Raw genomic sequence first — 22,337 nt, forward strand, 5'->3', positions numbered from 1 at the left:
ACTTCTGTCAGGTTCGGTGCTGTACAGGCTGGTGGATTTTTTTTTCTCAGGCGGACAATGTCGTTCTTGGTCATGTTAGAACTCTGGGCACTCAGTACGTGACTTTTGTTTCTCTGGCAAAGCGGACATGTTGTTTTTTTTTCTTTTTTTTGTCTTTTTTCCTCCCTCATCCCTTAAAGTCACGAAACTCTCAGCAAATGTGAGTTTGGCAGTTTTCCAACCACTACATGTGGTTTGACGGTAAAAGAATTACATATTTTGGAAATAGTTTTCCCAGCGCCATCTTGTTTGCCCTCCTAGCAAAAATTGCGGAAATAGTATCGTCAGTAACTGAGTTAAATTGTTACTATTTATAAGCGTTCTGTTCGTTTTCTAGAAGGGAAAAAAATAAATTGCACACAACATTCATTAAAAAGTTTAAGAGCAAAAGTCATTTAAAAGCTTTAACTACTTGGAGAGAGAAAAAAAAGCCCAGAACCGCCCCACATTTCGCGTAATAACCGCATTGTACTGTGCGAATGTATCTCCTGGAGAAGAAGAGTTGGTAAAATGGGGTCTTTTTCTGTGCCTTCTTGCGCATCTAAATGCATCACAATTTTGCAATTACACGGCGTGGAGATGAGAACCCGCGCTGAGAATGATGCGACGTAGATGGGACTGAGACAGTTTTGAATGGGGCGGGTGCATCACACTCTACCCATGCATGCATGCAAGCTCTCGGTGCACGCGATAATGGTGCAATAGTTCACTGGGAGCAAATGAAAATGAAACGATACGACACACTGTGCAGGGAGGGCAACGAAAAAAAAATGCAACCACATTTCTCTCAGGGTTTTCTGCACGTGATAACGCGATGTTACAAATGTACGGATCGCTTCACGCAACTGCACTCTGAGCCCGAAAGTGATCGGCTCCCGGTCTGCTGCAGTGAGTAAAGGTAGTAAAGGAAGATGAACCACTGTAAAGCTTTTTCCTTTACATAATCTCCCTCCCCGCCGGGGGGGGGGGGGGGGGGGGTTCGAGGGGTGATAGTGGGCGGAGGATGTGGCATAAGTGGCCGTGTAGTGCATATATGGAAAAATAAACGCACCCTTAATTATGTGTGCTCCTAATGAGTGGTGCGGAAGGGGTGTACACCCCCCCGGGTTTGTTGGGGGGGGGGGGGGGGGTGAATATGTTCGCAGCACTGCTTTTGATCGGTTAATGATGATGGTTATGATGGCTACTAAAGGGAGAGGAAGGTGTATGTGTGTGTATCTTCACCTAGTGGTGGCATCACCTGCAATAAAGCATAATGGATCGATGAGCTAAATACTGTTCGCCATATACATCCTTTGCGCCGCCGTAGAGACAGGGTGCAGGGTGCAAACTTTCCATTGTGTTGTGATGGGTGTGTGCACTATGGGAAACACGACTCTGCAGCTCGATCAGCGCTAGCGCTCGGTGGCAAACACATTGGAGAAAGGAGCTCGCAAACCAAAACATTGCATGCGAATGCCTGGAAACAATTAAATTCGTTTCACGCGGGCATCATCTTTTTTTTTGTTTTTAGTTTTTCATTTTTCACCATACCTTTCCTTGTCGAGGTGATATGAATGTTGCACTTCTTTTGTCTAAAAATAGCGCCACCGAGCGGCACCATCATCAACTAATCGGCGACCATTTCACACCGCTTGGGGGGGAAAGCCCGGCACCGGTTGACGCTCGTTGTCGTTTTGTGGCGTATGTGTAACACATTGTCATGAAAAAGCATATCCTCCTTGGTTTGGGGAACCGGTAGCAGACCCGGTGGCCCGCCCGTGTCGCTAATTGCAACTCAAACAAACAATGGCCACTCCGTGCTTCATCACGGTAGCCCTCACGCGGATGGAATAGCGCGGTCTAGTTTTGAAGGAGATGTCCAAACAAACGATGCAAACGGTGCAGTGGTGTGATGTGTTTGATGTGGGTACCAACCGGTATGGGTTTCCAATTAGTTGTGAAAGTGTTTCTACGGTTTGGAGAAGCATACCTACCAATCATGACCATCATCATAAACATCATCGTCACCAGCGGAGAACATGGAAAAGCATTGAAACATCGTCACCGGACCTGGATTGGTGTGTGTTGGTGTAATTATAGTTACATTACGTAATGTTGACGACCGCAAATGACTTTAACGAGCATCCACCAACAACAAAAAAACACCCTCCTCTCTTTTGGACACCCATTTTTGGCCTTGGCTTACGGTCAAAAAATCGATTCAACCGGTGTGAAACATCCGCACAAGTAAAGGTTGACAGGCGTCATCATAACGGGAACAATGAACGATGGTTTCTGTACAACCGTCCCCCCCCCCGGAAGGGTAGAATTCAAACATACCACAAAAAAGAAAAAAAAACATCACTTGTCATTGATGACCCTTCTTTTCGTTACTGTCAACTCTCCCAGAACTCCCACCGTTCTGTAACGATTAGTTACAGGTGTGATAAGGAAACCTTCGGCTGGGTTTGTCGCCTTAACCTCCGTCGGCAATAGTTCTTCAGGATATAATAGTACTCGGAGTCCAACAACACCTTCCAGAACCAGAAGGTTCTTGGTGTCTCTGTTTTATGGTTAATTTTTGTCAACCTCGAACGGAGGAAGTCTTGATGGAGTGCTTATCGGGGTAGTTAAGTAATTCAAGTCAAACCCACTACTTACCTCACTAATGACCCTTTCGATAGGTGCACTCACTCATGTAGAGTTCCTACGCGCTGATGATGTCAGCTTCTAATCAAGAAACCGTACAACCTCCCACTAATGAACTTATAATGTGTAGCGATGTGTGGTAAGCAATTGTGAGTAATGCAACCTATCAGGGATTGTGACCTTCGCCTTTTCGGATGCGGCAACCAATGCTACTTCACCGTGTGCACCGTGACATATGGTTAAGAAAAGTTCACTTTTGCGGCAATCAAAACATCGCACCGACTTCCGATTTTTCGAACCAGATGGTTTGCTTTTTTGTTTTGGGTGGCGTCTAAGCTTGATAAATTCTCGACTAATGTCGTTTGACGTTGTTCTTTTACATGCCCGAGGTTATCAAAATGTATTGCCCTTAGTTCTTGGGATTGGAGGCAAAAAAATAGATGAATTATTTATTCGTATTCATTTTTGCAATATCAAAAGAACACTTCCGTAGGCAAAATGTGACCAACAAAAGCCATCAGAAAAAGAGAATTTTTAGTTGACAACAGCGAGTGATAAGGGGTACTAAGCAAGAGGAGAACAATAATTTAAAAAAAAAAACATTGGAACTTATCACATTTGGGTTTGTTGTTTGACTCTTTCTCCCTATAATCTATGTATGAGGGTGGTCTGAGAGTTGAGATACGACTCCTTCTGTTTTATTTTTAACGATGATGATGAACCACCCAACCCCGACCCGTTGGACAACCGTTGACATATGGTCCACTACTCACTAATGGAGCAGCTGAAACGATGGTGATATGAGTTTTAACCGATTCCTACCGTGTGGAACCACTCGAAAAACTCCCTCTGGTAGTCGCTCACCCCCCACAAAGGGGGGTGTTAGGGGGTGGGATATCCGAGGATGCACACACAGACACAAAACACCGATGATGATGATGAAATGTGGTTCGTAATCAATCACACCGCCCAGCCAACCAAAAAGGGCCGATCGGTGGCCGATAGTAACACGCGTGTAAAAACGGCAGCCCACGGTTAGGTCCACGCTTGTCTCCTGCGGGTGTGTTTGAATGTTGCCGCCATTAATCCATCATCTTGATGTGATGGTCCTCGTAAGGTAAAGGGGATATTTTGTCTGCTACTGTGACGATGAAGCAACTCGCTTTTTCTTTCCTCTTCTCACCCTCTCACGGGTAACTATTTGCATGCGAAGAACACGAACCCCCAACACTAATGATGCCATCAGTTTGTTTTAAATTTTGTTGCTTCCGAATCATAAAAATAACTGTCCACAAACACCCTGGCTAGGAAAGTTGCTCAGTGTGTCATAAAGTGCAATTTGGAAAATGCGGCGGAGAAAATGTGTGTCTCCAAAGGAAAATGGAGAAAATTATAGCATCGTTCTTCCATTATCACAGCTGTTCGGCAGTTGGTGTGCCCATTGCCAAACCGGACATCAAACAGGCGTACGGGGGTAAAGACACCGACCGAAGGTAGTGGCGAAAAGCGGGAGAAGAAAAAAGAAGGCAAGCTCACTCACTCAGAGGTCCTCACGGGAAGACACCGAACGGAGCGATCTTTTCGTGTTATTTATAGAAAATGGAAAGTATATCAAACACGGTAAGCGGGTGTGAATAACGAAAACCATGGGGTGGTAAGGTGTGTACACTCCTTTCGTACCGAGTCAATAAACCTGAGTTCCTGAAGGGTAGACACTATCTACCCGCTAAAGGGCCCCCATGCTCCCACACGATGTGGTATAAAAATGGGGAAATTTCTGAAACGTGTCCATCATCAAACCCCTGCCCGAAATAGAGCGTTTTTTTTGGTTTGATTGGAGGTTTTGTACAGTATCTCCTCACACGTTCGAGTGTTAAAGGGAGGACCCTGTCGATCATGTCTGATCGACGCACGGTAATCGGAGCATCACGCTGTGGCCGCAACTGTGTCACGTTAATTTAGCGGAAAATGGGAAAGCGCCAATATGCCGGTGGCCACAATATGACGTCCCGCCGAGGTGGCGGACGATTTGGATGTGTCGTCATCGGGGAGAGTCGTGGTTTTTGGTTTAATATAAAAAAACCCGTACCCTTCAGGGGGGTGTTTTCCATATCACTCTGACACCCCCGGTCGTCAAGTTACTATAACTGATGGGATGCCACCCGGCTGGAACCATGCCAATTGTTTGTCTAACGTGTGTAACCACGGTTTCGATGTAAAATGTTTACATACCCGTGCTGGGCCGCGGCGAGTGAGAACTTCTTCGTATCCGCACCCTTGCTGAGGGAACATCGAAAAGGAAACACGACAAAACATATGGGCGTGATAGGTGTAAGAACCGGCTACGCCGACTGTTATCCTCGGTCGTGTATTCTGCATGCATCAATAAATCAATCGCCTTTGTTGACACGTTGATAAAGCGAACGATGAGCGGATGCATCGAGTCGACCCTTCCGTTCACACCAAGCCACTGTCACACCGTATCAATGTCAACGCATCGAGGCGTCGCTAGACCTTACTCTCGTTGCAAACGTGTGTGAGAACTAAACAAGGATCTACAAACAAGCGCAAAACGGGGACATTTCGTCCAACCACACGTTACGGGAAAGGAGTCGAATCCGTTTAGCAAAAGGAGGAAGCCCCTGTTACGAGTTCCTCCCGACTGGAATACAAGCTGCGGTTTTTGTGTAATCCACTGAAGAGACCGTGGAACTCCGTAAGCGGATGTGTGCATCAAGCGCAACCACAACCTTTCCTCTTCAAGTGCTTCCCGGCAGCAGTGTGCTGTGGCAAGTGAAAATGTTTCCCTAAAACTCCTTCCCAACTATCAGGCTTTGTGTACGTTCCTGTCTCGTTAGGAATATTCTCCATTTGTTCTTCTGTGGCAAAGACATTGCGCAACACGTACTCTTCCTGTTTTACCGTAACGATGCGCCCTGCAATCGGTACAGGGTTTGTGCTTTCAATGAAAGCCTCCCGAAAGTTGTGACCATTTTGTAGGATCTTTTTTTTCCTGTACATTTTGTTTTGTTTACCTTTAGAAAATTCATCACTGCTTTGTGGTGCATGTGTTTAAGTTACGCGGTTGAAAATAAACTTATGCCCAACGTAGACGAGGCTCTTTTTTCCCCTTTTCCAGACAAACCGGAAAAACTGTATGCGCTTTCTCCTTTCTTCTGCTCCTTCTCCTCCTCTGCTGGCTGCAAGTGCTCTACTGCAGTTTGCTGTGCTTGTTGATAATTTCCCTGTTTTTTTGTTTTTTTTACGCTAACAAACTTCCCAAAGCCGAACTTTAGCTACAGGAAAAGTAGACAAATTTATGTGGCCACGTTTTGTGCACAAGGAACTGTGTCTGTTTGGGGCGGTGTAGCAACAACCAAAACAAAACAAACAACAACAAAAACGGCTGGAAACGCAACGCAACGGAAAACGAGAACTTCGATTTTCCGTTTCCACTTCTTCGAGCGTCCAAGCCCGCTCCGGTTCGATGCGTTCAAGTTCACCGTAGGCTTTTATGTAAGCACCGGACAACGCTGGCCAGCGGCGAAAAGCGATCGTAAATTTGCCATTGAAGTGGTGTTTTACTTATACATGTGACCATGATTATGACCATTCCCCTTGGATTTTGAGGGAAGAGTTCCCACTCTTGAGTTTATTAAAACATCCTGAACGTATATGAGTGGATACGCTCCATAGTGAAAGATTGTTGAAAATAGTTAATAACTTATTGATATTAATTCTGTTTACTTATGCTATTTTAAAGTAGAATAAAATGCGCGTACCTACTTTATGTATTTATACTTACAAAAGACCGTCGGGTCCAGATAAGATTTGAACCATGACTTTCGGTGCACTAGACCGAACACTGTGGCGCAAGACCATTTCTACATCCCTTAATACATCACTTAGATACAGTACATGATAGTACATGATATACATAATTTATAGTGGATATATAAGGATCTGTCTTCTAGGATGATAAAACATTTCACTCGTCCGCTCTGCTATATATGGCGAAGAAACGCGATTGTAGAAAAGAAACAGTTTTCTAACTCGAGAATACATAGGGAGTCATCACCCTGTCGTAGATTGAAAAGATGACAAATGTAATAAATAAGCATCCAGCGGTAAACACACTCATCGGTCAGGAGGACGTATTGCCGATCACCGATCGTGGATGACGACGACCTGCTGATATGCCCTCCACTACCGCAACCACGGACGTACTTCTCTGGGAGTACGCGCTTCAAACACGACATCCAACGACGATGATTAACGACAGCCGCCACCCCGAAGGAAGCACGCTTCGTTGGCCATGTTGCGTTTACACCACAACCACGGCAACGTACAAGAAAACCAAAGAAACACAGCACCTTTACGGTGTTTGTTGGTACTATGTCCGTGTTCAGGGCCACGTATGACGGTGCACCGAACAGTCTTAAACTTCTGGGCAGAATTAGCCCACGAACAGTGTACTCCTCATCTTCCCAAGGGTGGAGTCGTCGATCTGACATAACTTAATTATATCCCCCTTTTGCTTGAAACTTGCGACATTCGGTGTTGCAGTTTTCTTGAGCTCAGACAGACTTTGGGTCGCTGCATACGACGGTTGTCGAAGAGCACCATGAAGAGAGAGAGAGAAACAATGCAAAATTTCGTTGATGACCCGCCCTGCGTTGATGTCGCTCGATGTCTTGCGGCTTAAACCGTAGCAAAAAGCCATCCCGGAATGACCTTAGCGTTAATCACATACTAAACTATCATTTTCGGAGGGGGAAAATTCTTCACCAGCGACAACCTAGTTTGCCATTGTTTCGGTTTCGGTTGGAAATGATGATAAATTAGTTTCGCTATAGTTGGCTTTAGTTCGAGCCAAGTCGTGCATATAATAGCGTTGGGTACGATTTTGATCTAGGCTCGTAAATTTTCCTCCCATCCATATTACCCGTACGTAGCAAAAAGCTTGCCTAAGATGCTTCACTTTAGGAAGGTTCGCTAAAGGTTCGCTGCCTTATGCAAATGCACGTCGGTTATGGCGTTTTCATCTTCTTTTCATTTTAATATCTCACCAGATGGGGTGGGCAACAAAAAAACAAGACATGGTCGAATCTCTGGCTGTGCATTGCTGTGGGTGTTGTGGGTGTCGGTTTTGCTCTTTATGTATGCAACACGGGCCAGGGCATGCAGCGTGCATGCAGCCGTGTGCTATAAATCTAAAGCCCGATCTCTACGATGCATCTCTCCTGGCTCTTGCCAACCAGGGGGACCAACTCTCCGGGACTGCTCATTTGCCTGTCATGGTTGTCATTGGCAGGGAAAAGTGGTACCGTGCTTCTAATGGTGCAACAAACTGTAGAAGCACGTTTGGATGGATGAATGAAAAAAAAAACGTAAAAGAACAAATTGCTCTGGTCGACCTAATTTCTGCACAATCCAGGCCGAGTCCCTGATGAAGCCGGTCCCATTATCGCTTCTTCTTACATACAGAAAATACAAGCAAAACGATGATCTAATCATTTGTAGGGTTCGGTTACCACTCGGAGAACAAATTGGAATCAGAACTGCTTCGAAAGCCGGAACCACCAAGGCTTCTACCGTCCTCATCTTCATCATTCGCACCATTTTGTTCATTTAAAATAAACCAAAATCCACCAAAAAAACAAATCGCCCTACAAAAGCTACCATGCGCGGGTGCATTAATATTGATTCCACAATTCCTTGCCAAAAAGCTAAACCCCCGGATCAGGTTCCTCGGACACTTCGGTTCGTGCGTGTGAGTTTTGCAGAAAGAAACGCGTATCACCAAATCGAGGCCCTTTCGTCGAGAATCACACGCTTGATCTTATATCCTGCAATCCGGTCACGTACAGGCCGTCCACCCTGCCGGGCACCGGTGGTGTACGTTGTTTTGTGTGAAACACCATCCCAGACGATCCCCGGCAACAAGAGTTCGTGATTTTTTCGTGTGGAAGTTTATTGCTTGAGGACCGGAAAATGTGTGCAGCAGCAGAGCAAGGGCTCATCCGCACATGGGAATCGTTCAATGCCGAAGATGACATGCCAAGCGGGTGAGATAGCGTTGGTACACGGAGGCTCTCCTGTGTATAATTTTTTCCCCTCTCCAAGGTTTGCCCACTATTACCATATCCCGGCTGGTACGGTGGCAAAAATGGCCCGGATGTTGGCAATAATATCCCGACCTGTAAACCACTTCAAACGGACGGATCCGTCCGTAAGGGGTGCTCCGTATGGGTAAAGTGGACGCGGGTGGACGTGGGAATAGAGAAATTAATTCCTCGCTACAACTCCGACTTCCTGTCGCCGGAAGTGGGAATATATGGCAAGGGTAGTAGTGTGGGAAGCACCGGGTACAAGGACGAGACATAAAAGAAAAGGAGAAATGCATGCTGAAGGATAAATATGCATGCGCAGGCAGAGAAGGACATGGGTGCTTGACGGTGTGTTTGGCCTCGTTAGGCAAAAACACACGGGAAGGAACGTAGGCACTTCAAGGCTTCGAACCCAAACCCTTCAAAAAGGGACGTTCTAGCGGTGACGGAAGCAAATGGAAGGAATCCATTAATCAAACATTTTTTTCCGTTTCCAGTCGTTTGGAGTTAGTTTTTTTTCTGTACGCTCGGTTTTGTGAAAGTTGTGGCAGGTTTTTGCCCCTTTTTTACGCCTGTACCTTTCATCTGCACCATAGAGACGTCGATATTAACAAACTGCTTAAACGCATCGTTTGTTAAGGATTATTACATTACAGGTGTGGAGTGAAAAAAAACGGAATTATTTTTTTGTGCACTGACGACTTGCGGCTGCAATACCTTCCCAAAAATGCATCCACAGGTCGTAGAACGATTGGTTGTCATTTTTCATCAAACCGTTAAATTTGGTGCATATGTTTTACAGCGAAGGTTTTGCTGTTTATTTTTGGAGTTGTTGCCCCCGTTTGGGGATCGCTCCGTGTACTCAAGGGAGAAACGAAAAAAAAAAATGCAATTCCACCAAAGGGTGGGTTACCTTGTAACAACAGAGCCGAACGTTGCGTCTCGAATTTGATGGTTGTTATTTTTGAAAATATTGTTTACGATGGACACTCCGTGTTGTATTAAGGGTGTATATGTTTGCTCGTTGCCACAGTGACGACAATTCTGACGACAGGCGTTAGGCAACACGAGGAAGAACAAACCCCTGGACACAAACACTATATTTAGAATGCAAAGAGTAAGTGTGTGTGATGAGATAAGTTTATTCGCCTTTTAGAATTTCGCTCGACTGTCCATTTGCCATTCCGTCTGTTTTGCTGGAGGTACGCAGCGAACATATATCTTCCCACTCCCTTAAACTTCCCGCAAAGTCTTGTCCGAGCAGCTTTGTTCAGCGAAGCGAAAATATAACTTTTTCTCACAAAAGCAACAAAAAAACGCATGCAAGGCTTCTAGACGAGAACCGCAGAAGAAAAGATCTACATTAATTTCTGTACCGACTGAAGCGAGGCACTCTGGGTCGTTGGACGCGCGAGGACGTGCTGCCACGGTGCTTTTCCCACATTCAATTATGATTATGCAGATCGGTGGAATTGTGTTTTGGTTGCAATATTTCCCACCCGATGACCGATGGTCGGTTGGCCCTTTTCACAGTCGTCACGGTTCAGCGTCTCTAAGAAAAAGGTTTAATTTACGTCGCTGCTGCTTCCTCTCGGGTACCTCTGCGTACCAGAGTTCACGTGCTATCGCGCATGGACGATCTTCTCCTTTTGCTAGGTACGGTCGGTCGTTTTAGCCTTCTAGCTGCTGATTAATTGCGGTACCGCAACGCGCCATCCCTTTATTAGGAGCGATCCCTATACAGGCCCTTTTCTTTTCGGAAGGAAAGGAAGATTCGGCCCACTGGTCCCGCGAGCCGCTGGATCCGTCCGGCTGGAAACTGCATATTCAGGCATATTTGTCGGTAGGTCCGATGCAAGAACGGACAATTTAATGCGAAAACCTGCAATATCACGGTCCAGAAAGCAGAACCTCACCCCGTCCATCCCCAAAGTACTTGATGACGTGAGAAAGGGATGGAGTATGATTTTATAATTACTTCTCTTAAACCACTTGCCACGGTACGGTGAGTTCCGGACCCCAAAGAATCAGCAGTCGGACATTTAAAATCAAGTGGGTTGCAGTAAAAGCAAATAAGAAGAAAACATTACCACCACCTGAGACAGTGTCGAGACGATTCTTTTAATTTGTTCCCCTTTTCGCCCTTCCTTCCAAGTTCTCTCCAGAAGCGCATACAAGAAATGGTTCCATTTTCTCTTCATTTTCTTGAACACTTTTGTTAAGGTGGCCATCATCCTGGCCGTCTTGCCCGTCTAATCAGTCGAGTACTAGGTGGCATTTTTTCCCTTTACCGTAGCGTGACGAACGTACCGATGGTTGCACATTTTCACACACCGTTTAAAACTTATCATACAACAAGTAAAACACACAAACCCCCCCTTTTAGCAGTGGTTGAATATTTCTGATTCGCGCGACCTAACTGCAAGGGAGGTATTTTCCTTTTCCTCATGTAAATCTGGTGTGTTTTCCTTTCGTGCCAGCTATAAACGATGTTTGGCAGTGGAGCAACAACACACGCAAAAAAAAACCATACGATTTACATAAACAATTGCAAAACTCTCGTCCCAAGCGCGCACTACTATCAGCTCGTTTTGGGAGATAGTTACGGTCGGGCGCGTTTTTCCAACCCACGGACACGAAACTAATGCGACTACGAAAGGTAGTATTTATGCAGTATAAAACGTGTTTCCTTTTTGATTTTTTTTAAGTTTCTGGTGATAGAACAGCGATGTCAAACTCCAAGAAGGTTAGGGATATGTATGCAAGCTTTGGATATTGGAAAATTCGGGTATCGTAGTATAGTATAGGCTGCTTTTGAGATAAGGTTTGAAAGGAATCCTTCAGACTGCATTATCTAAAATTTGATTAGTGTCACAAGCAATGTTTGACATCTCTGCGTTTCACTAGCGTTTAGCTACTTGTGCCAGATTAGGCTAGACGTTGTCACTAATCCGGAATAAATTGTAAGCCATTGTTTCTACCATCCTTCCATCGATCATAATAATCGGCGGATGGCGTGCCCCATGGGGTTTTCCATTCTGCTTTATTGACCACACGGCATGGCAGAAATGTCAGCGCGCGATCACGACCAAAAACAAAAATGCGCCACCGCTGACTAATAAAATCTAACCAAATGGACAGCTCCCTCAAATCGGGTTCCTTGGGTAATAACGAATAGCAGCTACTGTTTGTTTAAACGGGGTGTCCTTTTTTCCTCCTTCTGGAACTGTTTTGGGTGTTATTCCACTTTCTTGCTGAAAAACGCCAACCGTCGCGTTCCACGTTCCATTGTGCCGGATGTCGTTCTGGTTTGCTTACTTTGTGTTTTATGTCACCCATTGCCGCGGCACAATCGTATTTTCTGTTAATGGATTTATTATTATACTTTGCCTGGAAAATTCAAACCATTCTACCAAAGTGTTTGTGTGTGTGTGTGTGCGACGCCAATCGGGCTGGCGACTCACCTCAGAGAAGGGACCATGGTGGTGCCATGGTGCGATTACCTTGTGCTTGCGGATCTGAATAATTCATCCTTCATCCAACCAGGTCGATAATGTAGTCCGGGAATTCACAATGGTCAGTAATCATTGCTACTCTTTTTCTCTTCTTTTTCGGGCTCTGAGAAGCTATAGCGAGAGACACGCTGATCGATGAACCACCGCTCCGACAACTCATGGCCGGCACTTATCGGACATTACGTAGCTGATTAACGGCCTTAAAAGCGGAAGGATATTGAGGCACAGAGTTCAAGAGTTCGCTAATGATGACGGTGTTGTCGCACGATAATTTTCTTTATCGTTTTGGGTGAACTGTTACATCCCTTCCCAGGGTGTGTGTGTATGCCAAAAATCCTTGAACCTCGCAAACGACCGGTCAGAATCGCGTGCCTACCACTACATCTTCTGACCAGTATTACTACCGCTTTTGGGCCGTAAATCCGAATGGCTTCTCTTGCTATAAAAACAGGAAAATCCAGCAATAGCCGATTTTCTGGAGCACTATTCTTTACCCTCCCCATTGTGGGTGCTTTTGCGTTTTTGCATGCTTCTAACGAGAAGCCCTAAATTCACCCACGATAGGCAGGAAAAATTGTGATTAGTCATAGCCGAGCCCGCTGGTGGGTGGAAACCATCAGCCGGATTACGTAAGTTTAATTTACCCTCAGGGACACACAGGGATTGAAATTAACTACCGTGTAACGCGCAACACGAAACTCACGTTGTAGCGTCAGAGATGGTAAGACGTGACTTTCGATGGATTTTCTCTTCAAAGACGTCATACGTCGCTTGTTTGTTGGTTCGCTGCCAAAGATCACCGAACAGAGTGGGTTCGTGACATCTAGTCAAGTGTTTGCAGTATCATATTGCCTGTGCCTTACGCACTCTGTTGCAGCTCATTAAGAGGTTCCTGGAAGTGGAACCAACAACGTGCAGTCATCGTCTTGGTCGGTGAGTGCATTGGAAGTTATGACCCTTGTTCGACCCGGTTAGAATGGGATTCTGTGCAATATACAACACTTCATTATGATGCGATGCGGGGTGAATTTGGTTCGCTGTCCATAAATTTGTCACCATATTCGCCTTCCAACAGCAGCGGCCGCAAACACAGAAGACGGCGAGCGCTTGTATGCATTTCCTGTTTCATTTTCTCGTTAAGATGATCGTCCAGACGGATGGACATTATGACAATTTGCACGATCCAGTTCCCCATGCTATGCTGGATGTAATAATATGTTTCAGTTAGCACCTTCCGGTCTCACCTTCTGGTTGCCATTAGGTAGAAAGAAGTCAACATCCTGTGTCCCATTTTCTGTGCATGTCATTTGAATCTGCCGTCCAAAAAGAAGGCAAGAAAATAGCTGACATCAGTGAGGAAATGCTTTCGAGATTCACTCATCTTGCCAAATTTACAAAACCTCCCCGAAAAGACTTCTTTCGTAAAGTAGGTTTGAACGATTTTGTTTTTGTTTTCAAATTGTTTGCGAAACCTATTAGCGGCGGTTTTGTAGTAATAACAGTACCCGAAGACGTTAGTAAATATACTCACGCAACTAATTCGAAAGCCGACCGTGACGATTCGGGGCTGGTCCGTTTTGGGAGCAGCATCACAGCCCCGGTTCCACATTGCGTAGGTTTGTTGCTGATGGGAAGTCTTTAGCGAGACTATTAAGTGACCGAGAAGAGACCTGATACCCGGCCCCAGTTTGATTGACAGTTTGGCCGGTGTGACGTTCGCCGTTGGCGTAAGATCATTTGCCACGATTTTATGTCGGCATGCCCGATTAACGGTAATAGCGGGGATCGGTAACGAATCGATAAAAATAATTGGAAGTTAATATTGAATGGGATCGAGTAAGTGGCCTTCTTGTTGTGGTGTAACTAGTTTTCGCACTGGATCACTTGTTTCACGAAGCGAATGCATTGCAATTTAAATACAGGACCACCCTGTACACACCTACACTTCTCACAATAGCGCGTAAACTGGTTTCTAAATCTCACGACTATTCGTTCATCGTAAGGGACCACTTTGAGTCACACTTGACATCGGGTTAAAGCCGTATGGACAACCGTTTAATCGATCGCTGTTTCTTTGCTTTATTTGCAGAATACACGGAGTGCCGATGAACGAATCGCGAACCCGCACAGCGCCAATGAGTCGACAAACAACCTTACCGTACAAATACCCCAGTCGATGGGTGGCAACACGCGATCACTACTGCGCCACTCGAACAGCATGTCGTCGAATCCGCACTCGACCTCCAACTCGACTCCGGCCTCACCGCACCTGCTGTCGAACAGCTCCAGCGTCCATCTGCATCACAGCAATGGTGGCGGCAGTTTGCACCACCATCAGCAACAGCATCCACAGTATCAGTCGCAGTCATCGGTGAGCTCACAGTCGTCCTCGATCATCTCGACCGTACCGCCGGTACAGCGACTGCTAGAGGACGCGCTCAGCAAACCGGCACCCCATCCAATGATCGTCGTGCCGAACAGTGGCGGATACTGGGTGGACGGTACGGATCATGACGCTTCGTACGAGGTTCCCGCCCATACGACCTGGCGCGTGGGAAAGATCGAATCGGACGACACCGCCAAATGCTACCGGCGGTTCTTCATCTCGCGCGAACACTCCAACCTGGTCGGACACGACGATCAGCTTGGTCCGGTGCTGCTGTCCATCAAGTCGGAGAACGTCGCCAACCAGGAACACATCCGGATATTGTTGCGACTGCGCACTGGTACGATGCACGAGCTGATCCCGGCGTCCTGTCTCGGCAGTAGTCCGTCCCCGATCAAGATGGCACGGCTACTGAACGAACAGATCAACGTGGATACGTTCATGCCAGTGCTGTGCCCGAAAGCGTCCGCACTGATTGCCAGCTACGATGAACACGTGCTGGTGACGAACTTCAAATTTGGTGTACTGTATCAGCGCTTCGGCCAGACGACAGAGGAGGAGCTGTTTTGCAACAGTGAAACGACATCGGCCTTTGATGAGTTCCTGGATGTGCTGGGGCAGCGTATCAGGCTGCGTGATCATAAGGGTTACCGCGGTGGACTGGACATCCAGAACGGACACACCGGTGACACGGCGGTGTACGATGTGTTCAAGGAGCGTGAGATCATGTTCCACGTTTCGACACTTTTGCCGTACACCGAAGCCGATCCGCAGCAGCTACAGCGCAAGCGACACATCGGTAACGATATCGTGGCGATCGTGTTCCAGGAGGAAAACACACCCTTCTCACCGGCCATGATTGCGAGCCACTTCCTGCACGCGTTCATCGTGGTGCAGCCGATCGAACCAAACACACCGAACTGTCGGTACAAGATATCGGTGACGGCTCGCGATGATGTGCCGTTCTTTGGTCCAACGCTACCACAACCGTCCGTTTTTAAGAAAGGTCCAGAGTTGAAGGAATTCCTGCTCACCAAGCTGATCAACGCAGAAAACGCATGCTACAAGGCGGACAAGTTTGCGCAGCTTGAGTTGCGCACGAGGTCCTCACTGTTGCAAAATCTCGTCGACGAGCTGAAGGAGAAGACGCGCGATTTTCTCGGCGCAGATATGGTTGGTGGTGTGGGCGGAGTGCCCACATCACCGACACCGGAAACACCCAAATCGGAGGGTGGATTTACGGGGTCTCGCTTTATCGACACGGTCAAGAAGGCGCTGAACGCAAGGTTACGCTCCCAGAATTCGGACCCCACCAACAATGGTAGCGGTGCGAGTAGTGTCGATACCACCAGCAAACATCACAATTCCATGAAGAAGTCCAAGGATGGTTCCAGCCTCGTGTCGGATATGCCATGCGGTCCTGGAGGAGCTGTCAATGTGAGTATAAATGATGACAAGATCAGTGATTTGGGTTTGCTAATAGTCGTTTGCTTCCAGATTGGACGATCACTGTCAAAGAGCAGTACTACTGGATCACGCAAATCTCCCAACGATTCAGTTGCATCCTCGCCGGACATCACTTCCCGATGCTCCCTTAATCCTACGCTCACCAACAACAACAATAGCAACGCTACGAACAACAACAACAACACGATCGGAAAGACCCACTCGAACGGCAACACGAACAGCAATAGCGCCGGAAACGGTGCTGCCAATGCTGGCGGTAACAACAACAACAATGGCCCGGTAGCCATGTCCGAAACCAGTGACGATTCCAGCCTAAACAGTGTTGATCTCGATCCGATGGGTAAGTGTGGTGTTGTGTTGTCTTTTAGTGAAACCTTAAATTCCTGCAAAACTAACCATACGCCTTTAAGTAGTTCATTCCACGCAACTCAAGTATACTAACCGACTTCCATTTTGTCCTTTCTTTCCTACCGTTTTTGCTTTTGCGTTACTTTTTGCGTTTTCGATTTATGATTTAAAGTTTTTCTCCCAACGGTAGATGCTGGTGCAACGTACATCGATAGTGACACGGGCCTTGAATCGATGTCTTCGGCGGATGCCACTACCAAGGCATGTTCGCTCTGCCTCGATGGTACGGGCTCCACGAATGGAGGTGGTAGCGTCGTTAGCGTTAGCATCAGCGGCGCAAGCGTTACGATCGACGGCAGTGGTACTACCCGAGAGCTGCGGAACAGTGGTGGCAGTGCGAGTTCCGGAACAGGATCTACGGCTAGTGCTGGCTGTGGTGGCATGGTCGGTAGTGTCCAGGGTCAAGGTGTGCTGGCGCAGGAAACGCTCCAGCAGGTTGAAGGCATGCGGCAAGAGATAACGCGCCTGAAATGTGATAAATTGGATCTCCTTCGGCAGAATGTGGTAAGTAGCGCCGCGGTACAGTGGATATCTGTACGTGAGAAAGATGATATAACATGCTGTTTTCCCTATTTTAGACCTGCCAACGTGACATCAAACGTCTACGTGAACGTGAATTATCGCTACAAGGTGACCTGGCTGCCGCCGGCAAAGAGATCCTCCGATTACGCGACCTACTGAAGGAATGCTTACCGACCGCAGTTGCCGACCCGATCTAAATCCAGCCGGAATGAATGTGAAGCAGGATCTTCGGAACAGTTGTTTGTTTTGGTTTTCATTCAACCAACTAGTTAGTCGTAGCCGCTTACGTACCGCGTAAGAAGTCGTTTTCTCGTGTACAGTCGTTTTTTTTTGTTTTCTACAATGTTTGTTACTTTTTCTGTGCGGTCAATGCACGGCCAACCTAACCTAATCGTTCTACACACGCTCGTGTACACGTTGATCCGTGTAACAATTCGTCCAACGCGATGGAAGAATCATTCTGCGTAGCAAAGCGCATTAGGATGTATGCGTGGTGGGGCCACAACCCCCTTTTTGCCACCTGGGCTCACACGCGCACACCCGTCTAACGTCGTTCTATTTATTTCAGTCTACTTTTAGAGGAACTTTTAGACGGGATGCAATCGCCGACAGGTGAATAGTTTATCGTCCCGAACCAATGAGTTTAGCGCCGCAGAACGGAAAACGCATAAGAGAATAAAACGAAAGTATTTACTTGATAGTTTCATAAGGTGAACAGTATGATGGTGACGAATGGACGACATGTCGTTTTCTTAGTATCCCCTTTCCACGTGTGTGAGTGTGTTAAGACTGTGTATATAGTGATAATGTGTCGCGCTGTACGCCTTTAATGCTGCACATTCTGTCCTGTATGGCAGGGTGGAAGCTCCAGTACTACACGCCAACCCCTTTCAAGCATAATGTTCAATGTCCGTTTCAAAATAAGTCTACAAGACGTCTAAACACGCTATGTGGTGTAAGTGTCAATTACCATTTAGAATACCGAGTAGAGTGGGATTCCCCGCTTTAGCAAACGGGCACATTATGCGACAGGATCGGGAAGATCGGCGATATTGCTAAAGAGAGCGAAACCAAATAATCAAAGAAAAGATAATATAAATATGATTGTAGTAGCGTGTAAAATATGTGAGATAAATGCGTGCTGGAATATCCGCACATAGGAATAAGGGAGACAAATCCGATGGGAATTAGAGATGGGAAGCGACTAAACTCACACACTATGTTTCATGTGCAATAATGCAACCTTAACGGCATACAAAACACTGTTTACTGCTGGTAGAAATAAGCCGTACAAGAAGCAGTATCATGTGGTAGTGATAGCAGTAGTGAAGTAGTGGTGTAAACTAGAGGCCAGAAGCACAACGTCGAAAGTGCGTTGGGTAACAAACAAAAAAAAGCAGGTTCTCTTTAAACGGGTTCGTTTCGGGGCAGAGGAAGCATTATGAGCTGGACTGATCATACGATAAGCATCTGCGCATCAAACTAGGAAAAGCGTGGGCTAGCTTTCCTTGCGCGACTGCCCTTCTACTACTTCAAGCCTACTTAAGCTGTTAAATAACCCGGGTGGGCCGTTTTTTGTGCGCTAGACCACACACTGGCAGCCGCTTCATCCCACTCTTTCGATCCCATTTATCTCTTTGCGGTTTTAAGTTTAGAATAGTGAGGAAAACGGTTTTTTTTGAAAAAGGAAAAGGTGACTAAAGAAAAACCGCCTCCGACCCGAAAGTCTTTACGAATGGGTAAACATTTAACGAGGGTAACAAATTTTTGGACTTTACAAACTTTTTGCTCGTACTCGCACATTCTTTCGTAGTAAGCAAACGCAACCAACAAGAACGCGATCACAAGTACGAATTATAGTATTTTCAATGAATGTAGTAATAACGGAAACTTAAAACAAATCAAACCTCAACTGCCTTTCTAAAACGTATTTATCCACTCGCGTCTATGTGTATTTTAGGGAGAAAAAAAGGATAAAAAAGGAAATACCTGTATTTGAGGGTTACATTAGGACAAAATTATCCCACTTGTGTGAACCAACGTGAAGTGCAATGGGGGAGCAGCGAACTACATGGACGGACAGACGGACGAACCAACGCAACTAATCAACTGAGACGGACAGAGTGGAATAGAGTTTAAGGATTTAGCTTTTAGTTTGTTTTATTTCCACCAACCAACCCCAAACAAACCTTCACCTCCGACAGCCCCAATTACCTGCTGACGAAAAAACAGGGGCAAAGTAAAGTTAAATCGATACCAAAGTTAACAACATTCCCAAAAGATACCAAGCTTAACGGAAGCTCTTGCTCTTGGATTGCACAACCCACACACGTACGACGTTTCATTTCTACGTTCGTTTTTTTTTTGTGAAGCAAAACAAAAAGTTTGTGTGATTCTTTTAAACCAACAATGGAACATTTAAGGACGATTCGATCTCTCGCACTTGCTCTCAACTCTTGCTCCTTGCCCTGGCGCCAATACGCAATCCTTCTGCTAAGTGTTGCAATTCATGCCCGAAACGCATGTTCAAATATATACATATAAGTGTCTCTGTGTATGTTGAAATGCCAAGTTGCTGTAGAGAAAGGCGTGTAACATTACACCCCAAAATCTCGCATCCCGCTTGACTCAGTATTTGTCGCTTTACGTTCGCTCTTGTTGACATGGGAAGTAAAGAAACAAAAGAAAAGCACAAGGATCTCATTATTATGAACAACACCCCAAAATTAAAGATACATCACACACAGCTTATCAGTGTTAAATGGTAATAGTAATCTCCTTCTCACGGGAGACAGCTTAGTAAATGGATAAATCACGATCAATAGATAGATGTGTGTTGAGCAGCAAACAAACAAACCAGCAAACAAGCAAAACAACTCGTAGTGTGGAACTCTGTAACTGTTTTTGACTAATCCAATCGATGTGTAAATGGAAGTAACCTTACCTATCCCAAGTGCATCACAATGCATCACTAGAAACAAAAACTAAAACTGCACCAGTAAGACAAGACATGGCAAGGGTAATGGAACAGCAAGGCATAGTTGAAAAAGAGAGACAGCGAGAAAGGATACGTTTAAGTAATGAACTGTTTGTTTGAAAGAGTATAAATGCATATAAAATCCCAAACGAAACAACATAACCGTCGATAAGTAGATGGAATTTAAAACAGCATTAGAGCAAAGAGAATTATAGAAGAAAAAAAACAACTTACCAAGAGAGCTAATAAATCTGTTAAGATTCTACTTTTATGACTTTTACGGGGTAAATAAATGAGGAAAAGTAAATGCAGAAATTGATCAAGAGAAGATGAACAGGAAAAAATGAGGATAGGAAAACGATACTTCTAAACACACACAAAAAAAAACAAAACAAAATACCCTTACATTTACGACTTTAGTAGAGCATATATTTTAAATATATCTTTCAAAAATAGAAGCATTCTTTGCCCTGTTTGCTGCTACTGCTATTTCCGAGTGAGGCGAACAATTTCACGCTTTACGCCCGTATCACACTTCCATACGACTTCGTGCCGAAACCGACCATCCTTGTCGATCGCTTGTTCAAACAACCGGACACCGCCACCAACGCCGAAGTAATATGTTTTTGCTGCTATGTATCTAAAGCATCGTACTTGTTAAGAAGAAATTGTATGAAACGGAAAGAAATTGTGCCAAAGGATGAGATTTTTATGAAAAGGATACACGACACCATCCGGTACCAGCTTCCGATCGAACAGTGTTAACAGTTTGGTGTAGTTCTGTGTGGAATATATCGTCTCCGAGGTAAGTATGAGATCATATGTATGTTTGTACTTGTCCGTAAAGCATCCCCAATCACCCGAAAAGAACTTGACATCGACGGTCGGGCTTTCTTGAGCTGCTGCATCAGTTTCATTCAACCGGCAGTTTAGGTCGTAGTTTACCATTGTTAACTTCGTCAGCACATCTTTGTTCTATGGAGAGGAAGAAGATTATATTGTTAATGCACTTTAAAAAGTGTAAAGCAAGGTGTAAACGTTACGCACGTAATCTTGAAAATGTACACAACTGGAACCGAGCAGCAGTGCTTCGATGCCAAGGATGCCCGCACCGCAGCCAAGATCCAACACTTTCTTCCCATGAAGTTCAGCCTTTCGCTCATCAGTTGCAGCTAGATATTCGCCCAAATCATACGTACATTCCCAAACCTTCAATCCACCTTCGTACCGATTCGGAACCAGATCGGAATGGTCGGACTCTGCCGTCACTATATCGTCGGCAAACGTTTCATCCAACAGAGCCAGTTGGTTCAGATAATCTATCGAATAATCAGGTGCCGGACTGAAAGTGCTCGTTACGTCTGGACTAATAGGACTTTCCTGAACGCTGGATTGGAAGGTCAGCTCCTCGCAGGGATACACATCTGTGGTTACTTCCACGGTGGTGGTGCTCTCATCAGCTTCGGCAGATGGTTTTGTTTCCTCATCTAAAAAACATTATTGATATGAGTTGAGGTCGATCACATACAATACCTCTTAAAACAAAACTTCAATATACTTTAAGTATACCTTTTAAAGCGACTGATGGTGTTTCTTTATCCGGTTCTATTTGAAAAGTAAACTTAAACATTTTACGCTGTAAAACACGTGCGCAGCAAATGTTTGAATGCCGGAATGTTGGTAAACATTACAACATTGGGGTGAGATGTAACATCGAATGTCATCTTGTTACAAAAAAACGTTTTCATGTCACACATATTTTAATTCAATGTGTTTTGTTTCACAAAAAATGTAAAATATGTTTAAATTGAATTGTTCTTCATCATATGATTGCATCAAAATTTCTTTGCAGATAATAACCACTGCGAAAGCGATGAGACAAAGTCAACCATGAGTTGTAAACCAACTCAAGCTGGCTTGAAATTAGATTTCAATGCCAGTTGCGTTAAACCCAGTTTAAAACAACCGTTTATTCCACGAAAAAAGATATTTAGAATTTGTTGTAATATCAGCCAAATGTAAAAGCATTTCACACAATTTAAGTAGTTAAATGATTGATAAAAATGTTTATTTACACAACCTCTATATTTATATAAAGATATTTGAGCCAATCGTCTCTTGGTCTTTTTCTCCTAACACCAATAACAAACCCATTTTACACATACAGCTCCAATCATCAAAAATGAACAGAATCGCAGAAGCATCTGTTTGTTGAAAGGTTACGCCATTATCTTATCACCTTCGTCATACACATAACAAACGTGCCTCAAAAATTTATTCAT

The 22,337-nt window shown here is 45.2% G+C and overlaps 2 protein-coding genes across 15 annotated transcripts in view; one reads left to right on the forward strand and one right to left on the reverse strand.

Moving 5' to 3' along the window:
- Positions 1 to 18,757, forward strand: part of LOC125763379 (rap1 GTPase-activating protein 1) — a 156,808-nt gene extending 138,051 nt beyond the window's left edge. For 12 of the 14 annotated variants that reach the window (XM_049426493.1, XM_049426498.1, XM_049426494.1 and 9 more), the window contains 4 exons: positions 14,385 to 16,118; positions 16,179 to 16,488; positions 16,669 to 17,060; positions 17,135 to 18,757. In XM_049426493.1, coding sequence (XP_049282450.1) covers positions 14,385 to 16,118; positions 16,179 to 16,488; positions 16,669 to 17,060; positions 17,135 to 17,275 — 2,577 coding nt within the window. In that variant the 3' untranslated portion in view covers positions 17,276 to 18,757. The remainder of the gene's footprint in view (positions 1 to 14,384; positions 16,119 to 16,178; positions 16,489 to 16,668; positions 17,061 to 17,134) is intronic. The other 2 variants (XM_049426497.1, XM_049426507.1) reach the window with 1 other exon arrangement.
- A 1,723-nt stretch (positions 18,758 to 20,480) lies between these two features.
- On the reverse strand, positions 20,481 to 21,771 carry LOC125763544 (histidine protein methyltransferase 1 homolog). The gene is made up of 4 exons (XM_049426827.1): positions 21,625 to 21,771; positions 21,103 to 21,542; positions 20,780 to 21,030; positions 20,481 to 20,695 (listed from the first exon to the last, which is right to left on the reverse strand). Exons 1-4 carry the CDS (start codon positions 21,683 to 21,685, stop codon positions 20,542 to 20,544), a joined length of 906 nt encoding a protein of 301 aa, XP_049282784.1. The 5' UTR covers positions 21,686 to 21,771; the 3' UTR covers positions 20,481 to 20,541.
- Positions 21,772 to 22,337: the final 566 nt, after the last annotated feature.

This window comes from Anopheles funestus, chromosome 2RL (assembly GCF_943734845.2).
Source record: "Anopheles funestus chromosome 2RL, idAnoFuneDA-416_04, whole genome shotgun sequence".
Taxonomy (NCBI): Eukaryota; Metazoa; Arthropoda; class Insecta; order Diptera; family Culicidae; genus Anopheles; species Anopheles funestus.